Source organism: Aethalodelphis obliquidens, unplaced genomic scaffold, assembly GCF_003676395.1.
Source record: "Aethalodelphis obliquidens isolate GAN/ISIS:26980383/991018 unplaced genomic scaffold, ASM367639v1 scaffold49, whole genome shotgun sequence".
In the NCBI taxonomy this organism is placed as follows: domain Eukaryota; kingdom Metazoa; phylum Chordata; class Mammalia; order Artiodactyla; family Delphinidae; genus Aethalodelphis; species Aethalodelphis obliquidens.
The window spans coordinates 4,542,170-4,564,449 of NW_020837993.1; the positions used below are offsets into that span (position 1 = coordinate 4,542,170).

The 22,280-nt window shown below is 47.7% G+C and overlaps 1 protein-coding gene across 2 annotated transcripts in view; it reads left to right on the top strand.

Annotated features, from left to right (window-relative positions):
- The window catches only part of ST8SIA2 (ST8 alpha-N-acetyl-neuraminide alpha-2,8-sialyltransferase 2), a 58,488-nt gene that overhangs the window by 32,228 nt on the left and 3,980 nt on the right, over window positions 1–22,280 (top strand). Inside the window, exons 2-5 of one of the 2 annotated variants that reach the window (XM_027083092.1) lie at window positions 1,530–1,592; window positions 3,648–3,776; window positions 7,840–8,097; window positions 12,554–12,847. In XM_027083092.1, the coding sequence (XP_026938893.1) occupies window positions 1,530–1,592; window positions 3,648–3,776; window positions 7,840–8,097; window positions 12,554–12,847 (744 nt within the window). The remainder of the gene's footprint in view (window positions 1–1,529; window positions 1,593–3,647; window positions 3,777–7,839; window positions 8,098–12,553; window positions 12,848–22,280) is intronic. The other variant, XM_027083093.1, reaches the window with a different exon arrangement.

Consider the following 22,280-nt stretch of genomic DNA (forward strand, 5'->3'; position numbering starts at 1 on the left):
ACACACACAATGTTATATCTACAAGTATGTGAATCCTAAAGAAAGCAGATAGAAAAGTCCAGATTTAAAACCAGTGAGGAGTTAGGCATTAACTTCCCCCAAAGAGTTCTTATTAAATCACAGGATTCTTTAAATATACAGCTTTTGCAGTGATTTTAATTATTTCTTTGGAGTGTGCCAACACCTTGACTGAAAGGCTAGATGGAACTTTTAAAAAATGATAGATGTTAAAAAATGATAGATGATCTTATTTGCAAAGCAGAAATAGAGATACAGACGTAGAGAACAAACGTATGGACACCGGTGGGGCAAAGGGGGGTGGGATGAATTGGGAGATTGGGCTTGACATATATACACTATTGATACTATGTATAAAATAGATAGCTGATGAGAACCTACTGGATAGCACGGGGAGCTCTACTCAGTGCTCTGTGGTGACCTAAATGAGAAGGAAATCCAAAAAAGAGGGGACATATGTATACATATATCTGATTCACTTTGCTGTACGGTAGAAACTAACACAACATTGTAAAGCAACTCTACTCCAATAAAAGTTAATTCAAAAATTAAAATAAAATCGCAAAAGAATTATAGCTCTCCAAAAAAAAAATGAGAAAAGTGTGAAGAAATATCTCCTCAAACCACATATCCTATAAATCAGTGGTGAAAAAACTATTTAACTTAATAAAAATAATTAGTCTCACGTACAACTTTCAAAAAAACACACACAGAGCACAAAGTGGGCTGGGTACCAGGGGCAGATGGATTCATCTCTCCCCTTGGCCCAGTGTGATTAGCGAAGCAGGGTGAAACTTCATGGCCCCCATCCAGAATGGAATCTGACAGAACTGAAGAGATGGTGGGGCTGGAAAGGGCCTTAGAATGCTTTTACTCCAAAAATCTTTTCCTCCAGAGGAAGACGCAAAGGACCCCATTACTCACCCATCTCCTGCTCCCTGGTAAAGTGACACCATTAAATATTATTTTTCCTGCCCCCAAAAAGCAAATCATTCTCACATTTGGTTGGAGGCACTGGTTGAGTCAGTCTTGCTGCCTCTGTTGGACTTCTGATGTCTCAAGTTTGGAGATCATGTGATGGACAACGTCTTACCACAGGTGAGTGACGGCCAGCGAAGACCAGGGGCAAAGGATGAGTCCGGCTAAAGGAAATACTGAGTCATGCTGCAGCAGGTGCTTAGTCAGGCTCAAGCGTGCTAGCCTATGGGCTTAACCAGAGGAGACAAAGGAGTTTGTCTCAAAGCTCAAATGAAATCCTCAAGTGGAAACCTTGGTGAGAATTGAAACAATGTCCAAGTGAGAGGCCGGGGAGGATCTAGGAGGCCTACTTCCTTGAAAATGCCTGGGTTTGTGGCTGGGCCAGGAGGTTGCCCATTTCTGGAGAGGCCTAGGTGAGATTTCATTGTCCCTCTGTAGTCCTCCAAGGCGGGCTGTGAGATCTCCTGGCAACTGAAGAGGGCTTTGCAAAGAAGAGCTGGGTTTATAAATAATGTATTTCCTTTGTCTTGCAGGAATTCTGGAGGCAGAGGTACAATCAGATCAGCTGTGAACAGCTTACATAGCAAATCTAATAGGTTTGTAAATTAGATTTTGTGTTCATTTGTTTTTGCTGTAAGGCAGCTATTAATCTGCTTCTTCTCTTTGCTGGATGGTGCCCTTCTTACTTAGCAAATAGCAAAGAGATCTGTTTCGCTTCACTTTGGCTTTGCATTTCCCTAATCACTTTTGGGGGGGGCGGGGGGAGTTGTCGATAGGAGAGCCCGTGAAATGGCCCAAGGTCTAGAGGCTGCAGAGATAGAAAATTCAGATGAGTAAGAGTCTCTTTCTGCAAAAGAGCCCACTCACTTGGAGGCACTTGAGCCACCAATGAGCTTATTCATAACTTGAATTTTTGCCGAATAAAAGAGACTCTGAAAGGAATCAGGACTTTCACCCAATTTCATTGTGGTAGATGGCTTGTCCAGGAGGTAAAGATAGAAAATAGAGCATTCAGGAACTTTGCTGAGACCTCTTAAAAATATTTAGGAAGTCAATTGAGAAATGTTAACCTTGATTACTGAAGGCACACCCTAAATTCTAAGAGTGTTTCCTCGGATGACGGTCTTTGGCCAGAAGACAGCTTGATACAGGAGTGTGAGCAAACGCCTTGCAAGCCAACAAACTCAGGCTTGCCACTGGCTATGGTTGGACCCTACCCAGTCCCCATCCAGAAGATACCTTCCTCTTCTATACCTTCTTTCTATAAATGGGGAAACAGGCTCAGAGAGATAAAGTGATTTGCCCATAGTCACACAGCTTATGAAATCTTTTCACTACACCCTCTGCTTCTGTTCGTGAAAACAGCAAAAATTGCAAAGGGTCAGGTCTTGTTTCCTTTCATAGCTTCCCTTTAAGCCTGCAGGCTGGGGGAATGCATCCACCTTACTCAAAACCCTTGAATTTTCTGTTCTCTGCAAAAGTTACATATTTTTGAATCCCACACAAGTAATATCGGCCAGAGGAGTCAGGAATATTGGGAATGGAGGTATGTGGGGAGAAAGTGCACCCCCAAATAAATTCCTTTCGACCTACAAAAAGCAAAATAGAGCGTTGGGTTTAGACCTGTTAAAAGGATTTCATCTTTTCTAACTTGGCTGTTCCAAGATAAATGCAGAGGACATCGTTGTTTGCTTTGAATTCTTTAAAGCTCCAGAATTTGGCATCAGAAATCCACTTATCATTCTAGCTCAGAGAATCTGCTGTCAGCACAGACAAAAGGAACTTGCGATGTGACCCACATGCATCTGTGTGCATCCGGCAGAGGCAGGCTGGCTCCTACACTGCCTTTTGAGATGTAATCGTAACCTAGTTTCATAGAAACCTACTAGCATAGATTTCAAACATCTGAATTCAAGCGGGTCCTGTAACGCCTGAGTCAGGTGGAAAGATGGTATGCACCCAGAATTATGATTGGCCCCGGGCATTCAGAGCCAGCCAGCAACTTCATCCATCCAGGCACCGCCCCCAAGGTCAAATTCAAATTCAAATTCAACAAACATTTATTTAGCAGCTGCTATGTTAGACCATTGGGGAATATAGAAATGAGTGAGGGAACTCCCCTGTTTACAATCTAGTGGGAGAGAGAAACAGAGCTAGGATAACTCTGGAACTACACAAACGTTTGAAGTGGCATCTTACAAACGAGGGATAATGAGATAAAGCTACATCCCATTGCCCCAATGTGAGTTTTTGTTTCCTCTTTATTAAGTTTGTAAACCATCTTATGATACTTGGTTCCTAATTCAACTGCTCTTCGGAGTTTCACAAAAGCGGCTTGAAGAAGTATTACTATTAGGACAGCGACGGCTAGGTTTCACTGGGAGGAAACATTGGGAGTTGGGGGTGGGGAGAAAGAGAGTTCATCACCCCTTTCCTGTCTCCCAGAATATATGTAGGTAATACCTGAGGGAGAGAGTTGGTGCATTCTAGAAGATAAATAGACTTCCTTCCCTTCTCAGGTAATAACTGCAATTTTGCTCCTCCGAAGAAGTTTACATTCAAGCTTGTGCAAAAACAAAACTGTTAGACTTGTCTTTGGCTTGCTAACAGATCATGTCTCCCCTCTTCCTCTTTCTTTTTCCCCCTTCCAGAGCTGAAGTTGTAATAAATGGCTCCTCGTCCCCGGCTCTTGTTGACAGAAGTAATGAAGGCTTTAAGCGCAACATCCAGCCAGCCTCGGCCAAGTGGAGACACAACCAAACGCTCTCTCTGAGGATCAGGTAGTGGTAATTACCTCTAGGACAAGAGACAGACTTGGCCTTCTTTGGCACAAGCTGGCAAATTGCCACTCTCCATCATCTAAAGAAGTCAGGATAGAAATAAAATGTTTACCTCCTGCTGAGGCAGGTTTCATCTCTCACTGATCAATTGGAAATAAAAACCCCAGGCAAGCCCGGCAGCCCAGCACGTGTGTGCGGCGACTCAGGCCAGGGAAGTGACAGGAGCAACTGGCTGAGGCCCTGGGTTTGGAGGGAGTGAGGCTCTTGGGTCAGCAGCAGTGAGAGCCAGGGGCGGGGGGGATCACAGATGGCTTCTCCCAGAGGACCCCAAAGCAGCAGTCCTCGCCTGGCATCCATCCCCTTTCAGTGGCGATGGTCCTCCCATTTGTCTTTGGAGAGCTGTCTCCTCCCACAGCCCGTGTGGCTTGAGTAGGCAGCCACTCCCTGATGACATGAAGAAAAGCTACAACTGGGCATCAGGTGACCCAGGAGCCGATGGGACACCTAACCACAAAGGGAGAGGTCTGTTTTAGCCAGAGAACAGCTCTTGTCCTGATCTTTGCAGAGTGATGTTTCCAGAGCAGTGCAGACATTGCTGGGTGGCAGGAATGGGGAACTGTAAGGAAGGGATTCCAATGTCAGCACTTTGGCCTCTTGCCTTTGACAGAGCTGTGATAGACGCAGCAAAGAGTGGTCAGTATAACCCAACCATTCACTTGCAGACATTGTGCTGGGAGCCGGAGGCGTTGACATGAATCAGACATGCTGGCGGGAGGCACAAATGTAACAAAGATAGAGCAGGGCAGTGTGATGTACACATGAGGCGGTGTTGCCTCATATAGATAGGTGGAGATAGATCATACTGAGGAGAGTACTCCATTTTGTAAGGGGGCTAAGAGGGCTGGCCAGGAAAGGCTTGCCAGGAGCAATGGGTTTTGAAGGATAATTAGGAGTTTGCCAGGCATGCCAAGCTGCTGCCTGAAGTCTGGTGTTTGTGCTGTGTTGCTGGAGCACCCATCAGGAGGAGGGAATGGAGGTGAGGAGGTCGGTGCAGTAACCAGGACCAGACGGGAAAGCCTTGACTATCACAGCCCCACCTTCCCAGCCCATCATCATGGAGAGGAAGCTGAGAACAGGGGGCTGGGGCACGGCGGTCAGCCTTGACCATAGCCACCATACAGAGCAGGGAGCTTCCCCCTTCAGGTGGGCTCACCGTCAAAATGCCCCTACCCCCAGGTTCTTGAGGCTTGGATTTGGGGCCTGAGAAAGTGTGGGGAGTAGAGAGGTGTGAGATTGGAGCCCTAGCCGCTGAGAAAGCATCTGAAGGAGCCGACTCCTGTCACCACCATTCTGCCTCCCCTCATTCAAGGCCTCTTCTGAGGGCCCCTGGCTGGGCCCTCGGCCTTCATCTTACACCCTAAGAGCTGCCACCTGCGTTACTCACCCCTGGTCAGCAGCCCTGTGAAGCAGTCCTCGGACTGCTGTAACAAATTTCCACCAACTCAGTAGCTTCACACAAGAGCAATGGATTCCCCTAGAGTTCTGGGGCTCAGAATTCCGAGCGCTCCCTCTGAAGGCTCCAGGGGAGAATCTGTCCTTGCCCCTTCCAGCTTCTGCTGGCTCCAGGCCTTCCCTGCCGCGTAGCCACGTCACTCCAGTCTCCGCCTTGTCTTCACGTGGCCTTTCGCTCTGTGTCTGTGTGTCCCCTCTCCTATCTCTGCTAAGGACACTTGTCATTGGATGTAGGGCCCATCAGGGTAAGCAGGATGATCTCGAGAGCCCTAATTTAAATACATGTGCAAAGATGCTGTTTCCAAGTAAAGCACCTCACAGGTTCCAGGGTTAGGAGGTGAACATATGTTGGGGAGGCCACTATTCACCCCACTACACCACCTGTGAGTGAAATCCTCCTGCCAGCACAAGCCCGCCTCAATCTCCACTCACTCTTTCTCCCACCACTGGGTAGAGAAAAGGATATTTCCCCCTTTCGGAGAAGACCAGACTGTGGCCGCCGTGGGGATCCTGCAAACACACAGCTACCTCGGCAGGAACAATGTGCCTTCACCCAGGGGGGAAAAGGATTTCCTTCATCTTCCTTCAATTAGTCACCAAAATTATTCATAATAAAGATTCTGTGAGTGAGTTGGAATGATGCTTAATAATCAGTAGTAATTTCTCACAATTAGTTGGAAATTAATTCATCCACAGAGGAGTTTATCTATGGGCTTTCTGGGGGCTCTCTTTGCTTTTAAATACTCTAGGGGTAAGTAATTGCAAAGGTTTCAGCAATGTCCAGACCATATTAGTTTGTAAAGTTGTGTCATCCCGGGTAAAGCACTATAAATAAAAACGATGTTTTCTGTTGTATCTCTGTTTTCCATCAAGAGATACAAATTATGCATCAAGAGTGGTTTCCCCTGCATGAAAGCACGAGATCCAGACTATTGATAAGGCAAGACCAGTGGAACAGGAGCGTTGTGCCCTGTCGAGCATTCTAGGTGCCCCTTGGTGACGCCAGAGGCTCCCAAACCTGGACCCACCTTAGAGTCCCCTGCAGAGCCTTTGAAAGCGTGCTGAGACCCGGGCCACACTCAGAATCAGGATTTCTCAGGCGTCAGCCTGGAGCCTATGAATTCTTTATACTTCCCCAAATAATTGAATGTGCATCCTGCTGGGATACACCACAGGTTGTGACCATCTCAGATCACACAGGCTCTCGGGGATCAGTGTTAGCATCTGTGCCATGGGGCAGCCACCTTGCAAAACCTCACATTCGCAAAGCGTGTGAAGGTCCTGTTCCTCTGGGGCTTGGTGGAAGAGAACAGCATCGTTGTGTCTGTTCTAGATGGGGGCTCGCTAGCTGCAGGAAATGAAATTAATTCCAGGTGATCTGGGTACCAGATTTCCTTCTCTGGATGACTTGAATCATTTCTAAAAATCTTTGGGGCAGTTTACACAGTTTTTAAAGGGAAACCTCCAGTTAGGATCCTCACCTTCCTGGGGGCAGGAATAAAACTCCCCTGGTGATTCTGAGAGGATTCCTATCCCTTTTCTGACCACATCCCATCCCATCTATGTGCTTTGCTAGATGTTTCTGGAGCTTTCCCCCTAAAAGTCACACTGAAGCCTAGAGAGCTGTCTTTTGATCACCTTTGTTCTGAAACAGCACAAAGCAACGCTGCTCTGTGGGACCAGAGAGGTATCAATATTTACAAACTCCAAACAAGCCAGCAGTGAGGAGGGCCAGGGAGCACACAGCACAGAAAGGACCAGTGCACGGACGGCAGGACACTTTCGCAGTCCCGCAAACAGGGAGTGGTTGACACACCTCACAGTGTCCACACACCCACTCGCCCCCTGGAAGGCCCCTGTGCACAGAGAAGGCTTCCAGGGAAGAAAATTGGCCACTGAGGAATTAGGGACCCCTGTCATTCCAGTTTCCAGGTCCTAATTCAGGACTGCCTGTCAGATGGTGGCCCTGAATCCCACTCAGAGAGGGGAGTATGAGATAGGATGACCATGGTCTGGGTTTGCCCAAGACTCAGGTACAGTTTGTCCCTGGGGTACAAGGCTTTCAGTCTAAAACCATGTTTTCCTAGGCAAACCAGGATGGCAGGTCACCCTTCCTTCCAGGGCCCTTCATGATGAGCTCACATTCAGTCCTGATGAAGTCATTTGCCAGGGCAGGTATCCTATCTCCTAGAAGGAGGACCAGATCGGCCTCTGGGCCGTGTTGCCAGTCTCTGCCCAGAACCAGAGATTGGAGATTCTCCAGTCAAACACATAGATGGGATGAGATGTGGTCAGAAAAAGGATAGAAATCCTCTCAGAATTACCAGGGAAGTTTTATTCCTGGCCCTAGGAAGGTGAGGATCCTAACTGGAGATTTTACTTTAAAAACTGTGTAACCAGAGATTCTCGGAGGGCAATAGCTGACCTCTAGCTGCCCCTGTGTGCTGGACTGCGTCAGCCCTGCAGGGTGACCAAGGAGAGGAAAAGCCGGGTTGGCAAAGGGCAGGTAGCAACGGGAGACTTTTTCCTCATGTGTGTTTGGTTTTCGTAGGAAGCAAATCTTAAAGTTCTTGGATGCTGAAAAGGACATTTCTGTCCTCAAGGGGACCCTGAAACCTGGAGATATTATTCATTACATCTTCGACCGAGACAGCACAATGAACGTGTCCCAGAACCTCTATGAGCTCCTCCCCAGAACCTCTCCACTGAAGAACAAGCACTTCGGGACTTGTGCCATCGTGGGCAACTCCGGGGTCTTGCTGAACAGCGGCTGCGGGCAGGAGATTGACACACACAGCTTTGTCATCAGGTAACCGCAGTAGGCCCCGTAGACACAAAGTGACAGGCATATTTAAGTTGAGCTTTGCCAGTTGTCCCAAAAGGTTGAAATAAGATTAGTTGGGTGAGTCCCCTTTCTCAACCTTGACTGTCCATTAGAATTGCTCGGTAGCCTTGGAAAGTTCCAATGTCCAGACTGCACCCCAGACCAATTAAGTCCGTCTGAGGGGTGGGGGCATGTAGCCCAGGGAGCCTGAGGGCTTCTGGTGTACAGCCAAGATTTTTTTTTTTAAACATCTTTATTGGAATATAATTGCTTTACAATGGTGTGTTAGTTTCTGCTTTAAAACAAAGTGAATCAGTTGTACATATACATATATCCCCATATCTCCTCCCTCTTGCATCTCCCTCCCACCCTCACTGTCTCACCCCTCTAGGTGGTCACAAAGCACCGAGCTGATCTCCCTGTGCTATGCGGCTGCTTCCCACTAGCTATCTATTTTACATTTGGTAGTGTATATATATATGTCCATGCCACTCTCTCACTTCGTCCCAGCTTACCCTTCCCCCTCCTCGTGTCCTCAAGTCCATTCTCTATGGCTGCGTCTTTATTCCTGTCCTGCCCCTAGATTCCTCAGAACCATTTTTTATTTTTTACATTCCATATATATGTGTTAGCACACGGTATTTGTTTTTCTCTTTCTGACATACTTCACTCTGTATGACAGTCTCTAGGTCCATCCACCTCACTACAAATAGCTCAATTTCATTCCTTTTATGGCGGAGTAATATTCCATTGTATATATGTGCCACATCTTCTTTATCCATTCCTCTGTCGATGGACACTTGGGCTGCTTCCATGTCCTGGCTATTGTAAATAGAGCTGCAATGAACATTGTGGTACATGTCTCTTTTTGAATTATGGTTTTCTCAGGGTATATGCCCAGTAGTGGGATTGCTGGGTCATATGGTAGTTCTATTTTTAGTTTTTTAAGAAACCTCCATACTGTTCTCCATAGTGACTGTATCAGTTTACATTCCCACCAACAGTGCAAGAGGGTTTCCTTTTCTCCACACCCTCTCCAGCATTTATTGTTTGTAGAATTTTTGATGATGGCCATTCTGACTGGTGTGAGGTGATACCTCATTGTGGTTTTGATTTGCACTTCTCTAATGATTAGTAATGTTGAGCATCCTCTCATGTGTTTGTTGGCAGTCTGTATATCTTCTTTGGAGAAATGTCTATTTAGTTCTTCTGCCCATTTTTGGATTGGATTGTTTCTTTCTTTCAGTATTGAGCTTCATGAGCTGCTTGTATATTTTAGAGATATATCCTTTGTCAGTTGCTTCGTTTGCAAATATTTTCTCCCATTCTGAGGGTTGTCTTTTCATCTTGTTTATGGTTTCCTTTGCTGTGCAAAAGCTTTTAAGTTTCATTAGGTCCCATTTGTTTATTTTTGTTTTTATTTCCATTTCTCTAGGACGTGGGTCAAAAAGGATCTTGTACAGCCAAGACTGAGAACCGTTGGTGTAGAACAGAGGCAGGCAGACTATGGCCCATAACCTGTTTTTGTCAATAAAGTTTTACTGAAACACAGCCATGCCCATTCATTCTCGTATCCTCAGTGGCTGCTTTCTCACTCCGATGTAGAGTTGAATTAGTTGTACAGAGTTGAAGAATTGCAGCAGAGAGAGCATATAGCCCACAAGCCTAAAATATTTATCTGGCCCTTAGCAGAAAAAGTTTGCTGACCCCTGGATAGAGCCCAGCACAAAAGTTTGGTTAAAAAAGTCTCCTGGGCTGGCCAGTTGTTGGCCCAAGTTTGGAAAACTCTTTTAAGGTGTATTCTACTAGTTCCTTTATTCTCCTGTAGACAAAATCTGGGAAGTGAAGGGCGACAGAGAAACTTGTATTTGTACTTGACCATCATTCTCTCCAAAGAGAGAATGAGGTCTCATTCTCATTTCTCATTTTCCAGTCGCCTGGGGACACATTTGGACACAGTTACTCATGGCCCTGATACCTGACCCCCAACCCAACTCAAAAACAAGGGCTTGCTGTCCCCTGGTCAAAAGTAGGGCACACAGAGCCTCGAGTTTCATCCCAAACAGCACCCCAGCACTGGCAGAACCGCATCTCACGTTTCTATCGGGACTCTCTTGATGCAAAGAGAGCCTTGTCCCGGGCTTTGGGAAGCGGCCTTATCACAGAGCTCCCTGGACCTCAGGACGTGGGATTAGATGGTGTGCTGACTCCTGAATCCACTGTGATGCACGAGCTGCTGCAGCCCCGCAGCCACACTTGTTTTAGTTTGTTGTCCTTTCTCAGGTTCTGTCTGTGCCTGGCGTACCCAGTGGTTCAGTCCTGTTTCTCAAAGCTCTCCAGTCGAAAAATTGGCGATGGAGGGGAGAAGGGAGAGGAGAAGGGAAGTGACAGGTTTGTCTGATTGGAAGCCAGAGAAGGGTGAGGGTAGCTCAGGAGGGCGTTAAAGGTATGGTCAGAGGGCAAAAGCTGACCCTGGCAGGGTCTGATCACCTCCTGGGGAGCCTGGCAGCGTTGAAGGCGGCCTTCCTGACCTGGTTTCCATAGTGAGTTTTCAGTGCTCCACCCAGCCTGGCCCCAGGATTTCCAGAGGCCACAGCAGGTTCTAACCAACAGTTTTTTTGTTTTGCTTTGTTTTGTTTTTTTGACACTTGCACAGCAAGATGTGTGGTATGATGTCTGGAGTCCAGTCTTGGCTCTGCTGCCCATTTGTCATGTGACTTGGAGTGTGTCACTCCCCTTTCTGGGCCTCAGTTTCATCATCTGTAACCTGGGCGGTTGGGCTGGCGGTCTCTGAAGTCCTTCCGTTAGGCTCTAGCCCAGTGTCTCCAAACATAACCAGCGTATGAATCACCTGAGCTTATCAAGATTCAGAGTCATCAGGTCTGGGGTGGGCCCGAGACTCTGCATTTCAAATACCCTTGTGCCGATGAGTGGACCGCACTTTGAGAGGCACGGCCACAGCATGCTCTGCCTCTCCCAGGACTCACGTCTGCAACGGTCCACACGCTCTTGGAAAAGAGGGACCTGAAACACCATGGCGAGAGCCACTTAGAACAATGTGTGGCTGTACTTTGACCTTTACTCTATGGTTCTCACAGATCTGCCTGTCTATGGGGACGACTTGTGTGGTCTTTCAGGACAAAAGTCACATGGTGCCACTGTGTACAGACCCCCACTGGCTGCCAGGCGGCAGCATCCCTGACACACAGACCCTTTGCTATCTCACCTTGCTTGCCTCTCTCACCCCATCTCCTCCACACAATATGCCCCCATCAGAGCAAATCACCTGCCTTCCCCTAAATACCCACACTGCTTCATACCCCTAGGCCCCCGTGATACATTTATTGGGCCTGAAATGCCATAGCATGATGTTTCCTAAACTGCCTGGTTATAAGACTAAATATCAATTCCTCAGCTCACCTGCTGAATCTGGACCTCCAGGTGAGGGACCTGGGGATTCTGGTTTTTTGTTTTTTGTTTTTTGTTTTTTTTGCGGTATGCGGACCTCTCCCGCTGTTGTGGCCTCTCCCGTTGCGGAGCACAGGCTCCGGACGTGCAGGCTCAGCGGCCATGGCTCACGGGCCCAGCCGCTCCGCAACATGTGGGATCTTCCCGGACCGGGGCATGAACCCGTGCCCCCTGCATCGGCAGGCGGACTCTCAACCACTGTGCCACCAGGGAAGTCCGGGGTTCTGTATCTTTAACCACTGCCTGAGATGATTCTTCTGCTCTTGCAAGCTGGAGAAACACTCTCCTGAGGTGCCTTATCCACAGATGGGCTTCTGCTCTGCCATCCTTCCAGACTTCCTGTGTGGTCACCACCTCAGGAAGCCCACCCGATGCTCCTCCCCGTGAGGATGATGATAACAGTTAACATGTACTGAGCTCTCACTGTGGTCCAGCAACGTTCTAAGTACTGGGTGTCTAGGCACTGGCTTAATCCCTGGGAGGGGATGCTGTTGTGATCTCCGTCATAGCTAAAAAAAACTGTTGTGGCTCTTCCTGAGCCAGGAGGAAGCTCTCAGAAAGCACAGAGAGGTTGATCAGGTTCCCTAGAATCACACAGGTAGAAAATATCAGAGCTGAACTCTGAACCCAGGAGTGTGTGTTCAGAGCCCTCACTCTGTCACCTAATGTGACCAGGTCACACCTGCCTATAGCATGGTCATCTTGTGGGCTGAGGGCTGACTTACAGGCAGGCATTGTACAACCCCGGGGCCCAGCAAGGTTCTATGTATGTGCTAAGGGCCCAGTCAATATGTGTGTCAGGAGAAGAAAGAACAGGGATGACAGGAGGGCCTGGTGAATTCAGGAGGTTGCCCTAGGTCTTTGTTTGGGGATGAGAAGGATGCGAGGAGAGATAAAGGATGGATAAAGTTAAGTATAAGCAGCAGCGCCTCAGCTTCCCCAAAAGGACCATCGCTGCCTTTTTCTCCGGCAGGTGCAACCTGGCCCCGGTGCAGGAGTACGCCCGGGACGTGGGGCTCAAGACAGACCTGGTGACCATGAACCCCTCTGTCATCCAGCGGGCCTTCGAGGACTTGGTCAACGCCACGTGGCGGGAGAAGCTGCTGCAGCGGCTGCACAGCCTCAACGGCAGCATCCTGTGGATCCCCGCCTTCATGGCCAGGGGTGGCAAGGAGCGGGTCGAGTGGGTCAACGAGCTCATCCTGAAGCACCGCGTCAACGTGCGTACTGCATACCCCTCTCTGCGCCTGCTGCACGCCGTCCGCGGGTGAGCAGCCACGGGGTGCGGGGGGTGCTCGACAGGCAGTTTTCCTTTCCCAGGTGCATTTGCAGCCCAGCTCCACCACTCACTCGTTGTCTGACCTCTGCAAGTCACCTGGCCTTTCTGAGCCTCCCTTCCTGGAGAAGTAGGCTGGCAAACGTGTGGCACGTGGCGTGCCAGTTCTGAGCAATCTGTTGCCCCCACCCAGAGAGCGGTGTGGAGAATGATCCTCGGACAGCCACTGGGTGGAGGAGAAACCACAGGGGGGCAAAAAGGAAAGCAGGAATATCTGTTGGGAAGCGGTTGCAAGAGTCCAGGTTGGGAATCACTGTGGCTTAGACTGGGACAGTGGTAGTAGATATGCAACGCTTTGGTCAGATTTGCTAGGACATTTGGAGTAGAGGCAGCAGGATTTGCTAATGGATTCTATTTAAGGACCTCAAGGGGTGAGAGAAAGAGAAATCCAGGATGACTGTCAGGGTTAGAGCTGGAGCAGATGTGTGGACAGTGGTGTCATTCTCTGTGATGGGAGAGTCTGGAAGAAGTCTGTGTGTTTGGGCATGTTGAGGAAGAGAGCTCTCTCTTGGGCATATTAACTGTGAGATACCTGTTACAAATACATCTCATGACACTCCTGACTGCCAGCTTGGCCCTGCATCCAGTGGTCCATCCAACGACCTGGCAGTTCACAGTCCTGCTCTGGTGACATAGGACAATTTCTGGGAGACATTGGAATGATCTTCACTGGGGCCTTAGCCTAACTTGGTGTGACCCTAGGAAGTCCTTTGAGCCACCCAGAAAGAACTGTTGCTGTCTTCATAAAGGTGACCCCCGACCTGAGGCACCCAAGCCTGTGACCAGCACTGGTCTAATTAGGATGGGTATCAATACAGAAACCCATTGCCCTCAAGAAAGACCTAGAGAGACATTCAATGAGAGGCAGCCACATTCGTGGCTGATGGAGAAGAGTGATACCTGTATGGGCCCAGGCTCGCTAGGGCTGCATTCTTTATCCTGGAGGTGGACCTGTCAAGCCTCCCTTTAGCACTCACTTCACCCCCTCATGGAGGGGGGCTGCTTCAGCAGCCCGCATCTCATGGATTTAGGCTCCATGCCTTTAACCTTGTTCCTTCCTGGAAGGAGGAAAGTCTTTATGTGGTTTGGAGGTCAGAGGATATGAGGGAAAGAGACGAAGTGCCCTTTGGTAAAGAGAAAAAAAGTCCCTTGGCTAGGGAATGGGCAACCACCTGGAAGAAACTGTGCAGCCAGAACTATTTCCAGCTATAATTGACTCACTTTCACCTGTCAAAATAGCATTAAGCACCAGTAATAAGCCCTTTAAACAAACGGGCTGTTAATCCTGAGATTGCAACATCTTCCTTTGCAGGAACTCCCGGGAGGAAATACTGCAGGAGAGACGGATGGGAAAGGGTTCTCCTTTTAGCAAGGGGAGGGAGGAGGAATGAGGGCTTCAGGGGCCTTGGGATGGATTTCTGACAATGGCCCCCTCCCTCTGTGCGGACACTGGGCCCTATAGGGTTTGGGTCCAGTAGGGCATCACTGAGAAGGTGGGCAATGTCTGTATTGAGAGGAAGGGCTTGCCTCTGTTCCCACCAGGTGGGAACTTACCTGGTGTTTACTGCAAGAGGAAGAATGAGCTGGTGAGGAATGCAGAACAAAGGCATCTGAGAAAACAACAAGGGGTCATAGAGAAGAAGGCTGAGGAGGAATCTGGCTAAGAGGCAATCTGGTCTAGCATCAGGAACATGAGCTTTGGAGGTAGGGACACCTGGGTTCACATCCCAGCTCCGTTACTCCCTTGGTTGTATAACATCCTTGACCAGGTGGCTTGTCTCCTGTGCCCTGCTTTCTCTATTTATACTGAGGAGCAATACCTACGACAGAATGTGTGTCCTGTGCCAACACAGGGGAGACAGACAATCAGTCATAATTACTGTGATCATGGCAGCTGCCACCAACCCCCAACCAAGGGATTAGACTTGTCCTGTAGACTCGAGAGGTAGAAGCAGGACCAGAGGGTGAAATCACTGGGAGGGAAATGTATTTAGGCTCCATTTAATAAAGGAGTCTATAGAACAATGGACTAAGTCAAATTCACCTGAACTTTACCTCCAAGTTCCAATATGGGTTGTAGTTTGCAGAATAATCTTATTTCCTTATTAAACATCTGTTGTCCAACAAACACCCCATTTATGGGGTGGGACAGGATAAACACGTTTTTATTGTGGTAAAATATACACCACATGAAATTTACCATTTTAACCATTTTCAACTGTGCAGTTCAGTAGTGTTAAGTATTTTCACATTGTTGTGAAACAGACCTCCAGAACTTTTTCTTCATGCCAATCCAAAACTCTGTACTGATTAAACACAAGTCCCCTCTTCCTCGTATATCCAACCCCTGGTAACCACCATTCTACTTCTGTTTCTATGATTTCGGCTACTTTAGGTGCCTCATATAAGTAAAGTAACATAGTATTTGCTTATTTGTGACTGGCTTGTTTCACTTAATGTAATGTCCTCAAGTTTCATCCATGTTGCAGCATGTGTCAGAATCTCCTTCCTTTTGAAGGCTGAATAATATACTATTGTATGTATATGCCATGATTTGTTTATCCATTCATCCATCCATGGACATTTGTGTTGCTTTTACCTCTTGACTCTTGTGAATAGTGCTGCTATGAACATGGGTCTGTGAATAGCTCTTTGAGACCCTGCTTTCAATTCTTTTGGATATCCACTCAGAAATGGAATTGTTGGATCATACCGTAGCTCTATTTTTAATTTTTTAAGGAGCCTCCATACTGTTTTCTATAGTGGCAGCACCGTTTTACAATCTACCAACAGTGTACAAGAGTTCCAGTTTCTCCACATTCATCCAACACTTGTTATTCAATTTATCCACATCCTGGCCAACACTCATTATTTTGGTTTTTTGATAGTATAGCCCATTGAAACCATTTTAAAGTGTACAATTCACTTAGAAGAAATTCACTCTTACAGAAAAGCATAGGGAATCTCCTTATGATCTTGGGTTTGGCAATGGTTTCTTAAGTATGAACCAAAAACACAGGTAACAACAACAGCAACAAACAACAAAATAGATTAAAATGGACTTCATCAAAATTAAAACTCTTCGTGTGCCAAAAAGACAATATATCAAGAGAGTTAAAAAGCTACCCATAGAATAGGAGAAAATATTTGCAAATCATATTATCTAATAAGGGATTAATATCCAGAATATATAGAGACCTCCTATAACTCAACAACAACAAAAATCAAACAACCCAATTCAACAATGGCCAAAGGACTTGAATAGACATTTCTCCAAAGCAGATATACAAGTGGCCAATAAGCACATGAAAAGGTGCTCAACATCACTAATCACTAGGGAAACATAAGACAAAACAACAATGCGTTACAACTTCACACCCACTAGAATGGCTATTATCAAAACAGTGGAAAATAACATGTGTGAGGAAACTAGAATCCTTGTGCTTGTTGATCAGAATGTCAAGTGGGAATTGACTTTGAGCACCCTAGTGTCTTCATCTTACAAATGAGGAACTTGATGACCAGACAAGTTGGGTGATTTGTATGAGGTCACCCAGCCAGTAAGAGTCACAACCATGAACTTAACCACATTGTCTCGCTTTAATGCAATGCACCAGATGCAGCAGAAATTCACACCCACCCAGTTCTGGATTTGGGGATGCTACGAGTTCAGAGGGCTGGGAGCTGCTGCACTGAAGGTGTGGTGTTAGTAGACCGCAGTGGATAGCAGCGTGTCAAGACTCCACCTGCACAGCACCGTTATCGCAAGCACAGGGCAGCTTCCCCACCAAGCAGAACAAGCGGGAAGGTCAGGACACCTCAGAACAGCTTTATAAGACAGATACTATTTCCATCCCCAGTTTACTCATAAGGAAACAGGCTCAGGAATGTGAAGAGGATTGCCCAAGATCACTCAGATGGGAAGAGGGGGATTAGAATCCACATGTAGAGGCTTCAAAGTCTCTGCTTTTCCCACTGCCACCCGCCTTCCCATATCCTTGACACACAGACTGACCACTGTCTGTTGACCATTGATGCCCCAAAGACACTAATTGATTAGATTAATGTTGACTTCATGGAGATCTTTAAGAACAGGCCACCAGCACCCTGTCCTGCCAACTGTCCCCATTTTCACCAGTGACTTACTTGAAGGCATCAATTGTCTGCTTAGCAAATTCACAGGTGATGTGACTTTTGGGGAATTCCCAATATTGGGGGCCTCAGAGTTGAATCCAAATTTCTCTTGACAGGCTGAAACAACGAGCCAATCTAAGAGGAAGAAATTTCATATGAATGAATGCAAGATTCTGTACTTGGGTTCCAAACAGTTGTACAGGTAAAGAGGGATAAACAGTACCAACCATCAGCAGATGTGTGGTTGCTCAAAGGGATAATGTGATCTTAGCATTACACATCCATAGCAATGGATGGATGGGTAACATCTTTGAGAGTCAGGGAGGTCAGCGATGGATTGTTGGAGAATCACATTCCGTTTTGGGTACCAGGCTGGAGAGGGGCCACAGTGGCAAAGAAATTCAAAAGTTGAAAGGATTTGGGAAGAGAAGTCTCCAAGGAGTATGAGAGCAATCTTTCTTATTCAGCAAATACTTACAGGCACCTCAAGGGTTCCAGGCCTGTGCTGGGGGAACACAAAAATCAATAAATCAAGGCTCCTGCCCTTGAAGGGCTCGCAGATTTGGGCTGTGAGTCTCCAGGTATGAACTAGGGTCGGGAAAGGATCTAGAGTAAGTCTGGTTTCCTCTGGACACTGGGAAGAACATTCCAACAAATAAAGATCATCTGAAATGAGTATAGTTGCCTCTTAGGAACGGATGAATTCTGCATTCTTGGAGATGTCCAGACAGCAAGGGATGCCACTTACTGGGCTGTGGAGAGGGAAATATGTATTATACAGTTAGGGTGTTAGTTTGCTAGGGCTGCTGTAACAAAGTACCACAGGCTGGGTGGCCTAAAGAACAGAAATGTATTGCCCTACAGTTCTGGAGGCTAGAAATCCTTCTGGGGCCTCTGAGGGAACAATCTCTTCCAGGCCTCTCTCTTTGGCTCATAGATGGCCATCTTCATCATTCTCCCTGTCTGTCTCCAGATTTAAGGACATCAGTTATATTGGATTAGAACTCACTCTAGTAGCCTCATTTTAACTTGGTTGTCTCTGTAAAGACCCTTATCTCCAAAGGTCACATTCTGAAGTACTGGAAGTTATGACTTCAACATATGAGTTTCGAGGGGATGCAATTCAGCCTTTAACAGTTGGGCTAGATGGTACCCACGCCCCCCACCCCCCACCCCCGCCCCGTGCACAGAGAGCCTTTGATTCAACACACCTGTGCTAGGAGAATCTCTACCCACCATGTACTCTCAAGATTCCTGCCATCTGTGGCAGTTATCAGTCCTGGACATTACAGGGAAGTGGGCAGCGTGAGGCAGAGACACTGAGCAGAAGGGCTGCCCTTCGACACTCACTGCCCCTGACCCAACCTGGCTTCCAGGAGCTTCTGGCTCTGCTGGCCCTCAAGGTGGCACAGTGCCCTGGCTGGCTGTTGGCAAGGGGCGTGAGCAATGGAGGGGAAGGACACCCAGGCAATTGAATTTGGCTGCAGGAAGTGGGAAGCTCTGGTCAGCAGCTGGTAGTGAATGGCTCTAATTCAGTTACCACAATGGGGAAGGCTGGGACCTACAGAGAGGGCTGCCCTCGGGCAGGAAAGCAGCTCGCTGGCTGGCCTGTGTAAGCAGCCGCCCAGCCCAGAAGCCTAGGGCACAGAAGGCCGGTGAATTCATGCTTAATTAGGCATCAGGAGTGCTGAGCCTAGGCCCTCGGAAGGCACTGATCCAGCGGGCACCACTGCCAGGGCTGGAGCAGCGGCTCGGCAAAGTAGGCCTTGCTGCCTGTCAGAGGAGAGCAGAACCTGAGGCCGGAGGGCAGGTCCAGGGTGAGAGAGGAAGCAGGGTGCAAGGAGGCAGGGGAGAGACCAGCTAAGGCTGGAGGGGGTCCCTCCCAGACATGCCTATCAGAGTCCACAGAGCATGTCTCCAGGGCTGGTCACAGGAGTTGAGGCCCAGTCTCCTGCAGTGGACACGGAGTGTGGAAGTGCATTGCATGGTGGTGTTACCTACAGAAAGGGAGGAAGGTCTGGGGTGTTAAAGCACAGATGGCATTGGTCATTTTTAATGGATTTTTTTTTAAATAGCAATGGACATAGTCAAAAGAAAAAGCCAAATAGTATGGAAGGATTTCAAGTGAAAAGTGGCCTCCTCCACAGAAGCAGCCTATTAAACTGGTTTTTCTATGTGTATCCTTCCAGAAATATCCCCTTTCACACCTAAGGGAGCATGTTTTAAGTACTGCACTTTGCTAAATTCCGGAAATTATTCCATATCGACATGCAACACCTCATTCTCCTTCACAGCTGCCTTACACTCCACCGTGTCTGGACCATAATTTCTGTTAGCAGAAGGCATCAGTGGGCATCGCAAGCTTTTCCAGTCTTCTGCTGGTATGATCAGTATTACAGCAATTGTCCTGGACTGGCATCTACGCACATATGTATATATGTAGTCTTGCTTTTTAGATGTGCCATTGCTAAAAAGGAGAGATGGATATATGCTGTACGCATTGTTAGTTTTCATAGAGATTGCCAAATTGCCCACCACAGAGGTATGTACCAATTTACACTCCCACCTATGATTATTGAAAATACCTGTTTTCCCATAACCTCCCCAACATGATGTGTTATCAACACCTGTTATCTCTGCCAATCCGGTGAAAAATGGCATCTCGTTGTATGAAATTGAATTTTCCTTTAATTATGAATGAGGTTAAATATAACTTTTTTTTCTATTTGTAGTGGCCTCCGTTTAGATTCCAGAATCTAGCCAGAAGGTTTAAACCCCCAGGAAATGGTCTTGCTGGGTCCCTGCAGGGCCTCTAGCGACAGAAGCGATACCTGTGCGGGAGCTGCAGTCTCTAGACTCCCTGGGGCCACCCCCACGTGTAGCAGGAGGAACGCCTTAAGTAACCGGCATCATGGTTTTTCCTTCTTTCTTTTGGCAACATACCGTCTAGGATGCTGTTAGCCCACGTTTCACATGTGAGAACCCAGTGGCTGCCTAGAAGGGTTTAGGGTAAGGCCAGGCTCCTTCCACCTCTCTTGCCAGTGCCCCCGAAGGGAGACATTAACCCCTACTTGCTAATCTTTACTCACTGCTTCATTAAACAGAGATCTGTGAAGCACCCACTCTATGGGTGAGCTATGCTCGGATCCGGGGTTACATGGAAGCAAAAAGTCAACCCACTCGCTCATAGAAGTTTAAATTGCAGGGGAGGAGGAAGACAAGTAAACAAATCATTACAGCATAGCATGATCAGTGCTAGGATAGGAAAAGAACAGCATACAGTACACAAAACCATCCAGGCAGGTCCTAGAAGGCTTCCTTCAGGGAAGCTGAGAAGGAGTTGCCAGCCAGTAGCAGTAGGAGGTGGTGGTGTCCTGGAAGAAACCAGAAGTTCCTGGTGGCGGTGTGGCTGTGCATGCCAGGTGGTGGGAGGGATTTCAGGCCCAAATCTCAAGGGCTTCACAAGTTGGGCTGAGGCTGCTGGATGTTATCCTGTGGACCCCAGGAGTCATGGGGGAGCTTTTGGTGGCATGGTAATACTTGAGGCTAGCCTGGCTTACTTGAATGAGAGCACTGGCTTGGGTAAGCATGGAGGCCTGGGGACCAGGAATCAGCCTCAAGCATCCGCAGGGCTTAACCAGCTCTCCACACCAGCCCCAAATTCTGAAACAAGCCCCCCGATCTCCAGTTCCACAAAGCTGGGAAGCTACATCCCGAGATGCCCCCCAAGACACCAGAACTCTAAGGTGCTCCCAAGGAAAGACAGCAATGGGCTTTGAGGCCCCTGGACCAGAGACCGGGCTGGTGATGTAGATGACGAGAGAACAGGAGTCTGAGAGCCCTGTTTCTGGCTTTGCTGATGATCCTGTGCAAAGCATCACCAAGTATCCCTCGATGACCACCTGTGAGGCATTCCTGTTCCTTAAGGATGATATGAGCTATATCCCACAAAGTGCTTTCAGCTTCTTAGAGAAAGCCCCTTTGGTCACTTTTTCCAACCGTGGCAGCCACCATGCTTGCCACATACCAAGCACAGGAATCCAGGGAGAAGGACAAGTGTGCTTTGGTGATGATTTTGGCAATCTTCATTTATTGCCGTCCATGCTCATAAAATATGCCACTTAATTGTCTTGGCAATTGGGGTAACAAATTTGAAAAATAATTACTGCCTTTTTGGAGATTACTTTGCCTTCTAATTAAAGCCTCCAGACTGGGATATTAAAGGTGCATTGTCAATACAGCATCCTGGATGCACCCAGCTAACCTCGTTTAGGAAGGCAAAATTAATTAGTTTGTGTTTTAACACCCAGCTGTTATCTCAAGGAAAGAAATCATCTACAAGTCGGCCATGCACACAGTCTCTAAATTGGCCAGGGCGACTGAGGAGCGATAAAGGAAATGGAGAGTGATTTGTTCCCGCATAACTGTCAGCTTCTAGAACAAGCTGCTCATTAAACGGCGTCCCCGTGTCCCTGTCAGACCTCACTCAGGAGCTCTTGTTTACCCACAGAGGCAGAATCGGAAATGAGAGGGTCCCTCCCTGCCACTGAGCTCTCAATTCATTCCGGAGCCTCTTTTGCTGTTAACACCTTTCCCAGTGAGCAATTCTGGGCAGCAGATCTGAGAGGCTGGGTGTTTCTATTCCTGTCTTAGCTGGCCAGAGTCACAAAGCTGCATGCACTGCTAGCTTCCCCCCTCTCCTTTTCCACTTCTTCTCATTTTTCAATTCCATTTAAGTCCGAAGTTGCCGAGCGCCATGGAAGCAGGATAATCAATTCTAGTTTATGTTACGATAACGATCCCTGAAACCCTTGTGATTTAGCACAACAGAAGTTTATTTCTCATCCTCGCAAAGTGCGATGTAGGTTGGTTGGAGCTGTCTTCCAACCAGTGATTCTAGGATTTAGGCTTCTTTCATCTTAGGCTGACATCATCTTTCCAGGAGGCACTGAGGTTCTCCAAGGCAGGAGTAAGCTCTTGGGGAACAGTTGGTCCAGCAGGGACCATTTCCTATTGCAGTCTATTGGCCAGAACTGGTCATGGGACCCCAGCTTATTTACAAGGGATGCTGAGAGATATAGGCAAGCCCATGGAGGATTGGTTGAGTGATGCTGTCTCTGCCATAGTGCCTTGGCTACACCACACACTGAGCCAGGTGCCTCTGATGACCCCACAAAGGAGTGTAAGGCATGGCCTCTGCCCTTGGGGAGATCACAGTACAGTTTCAAGT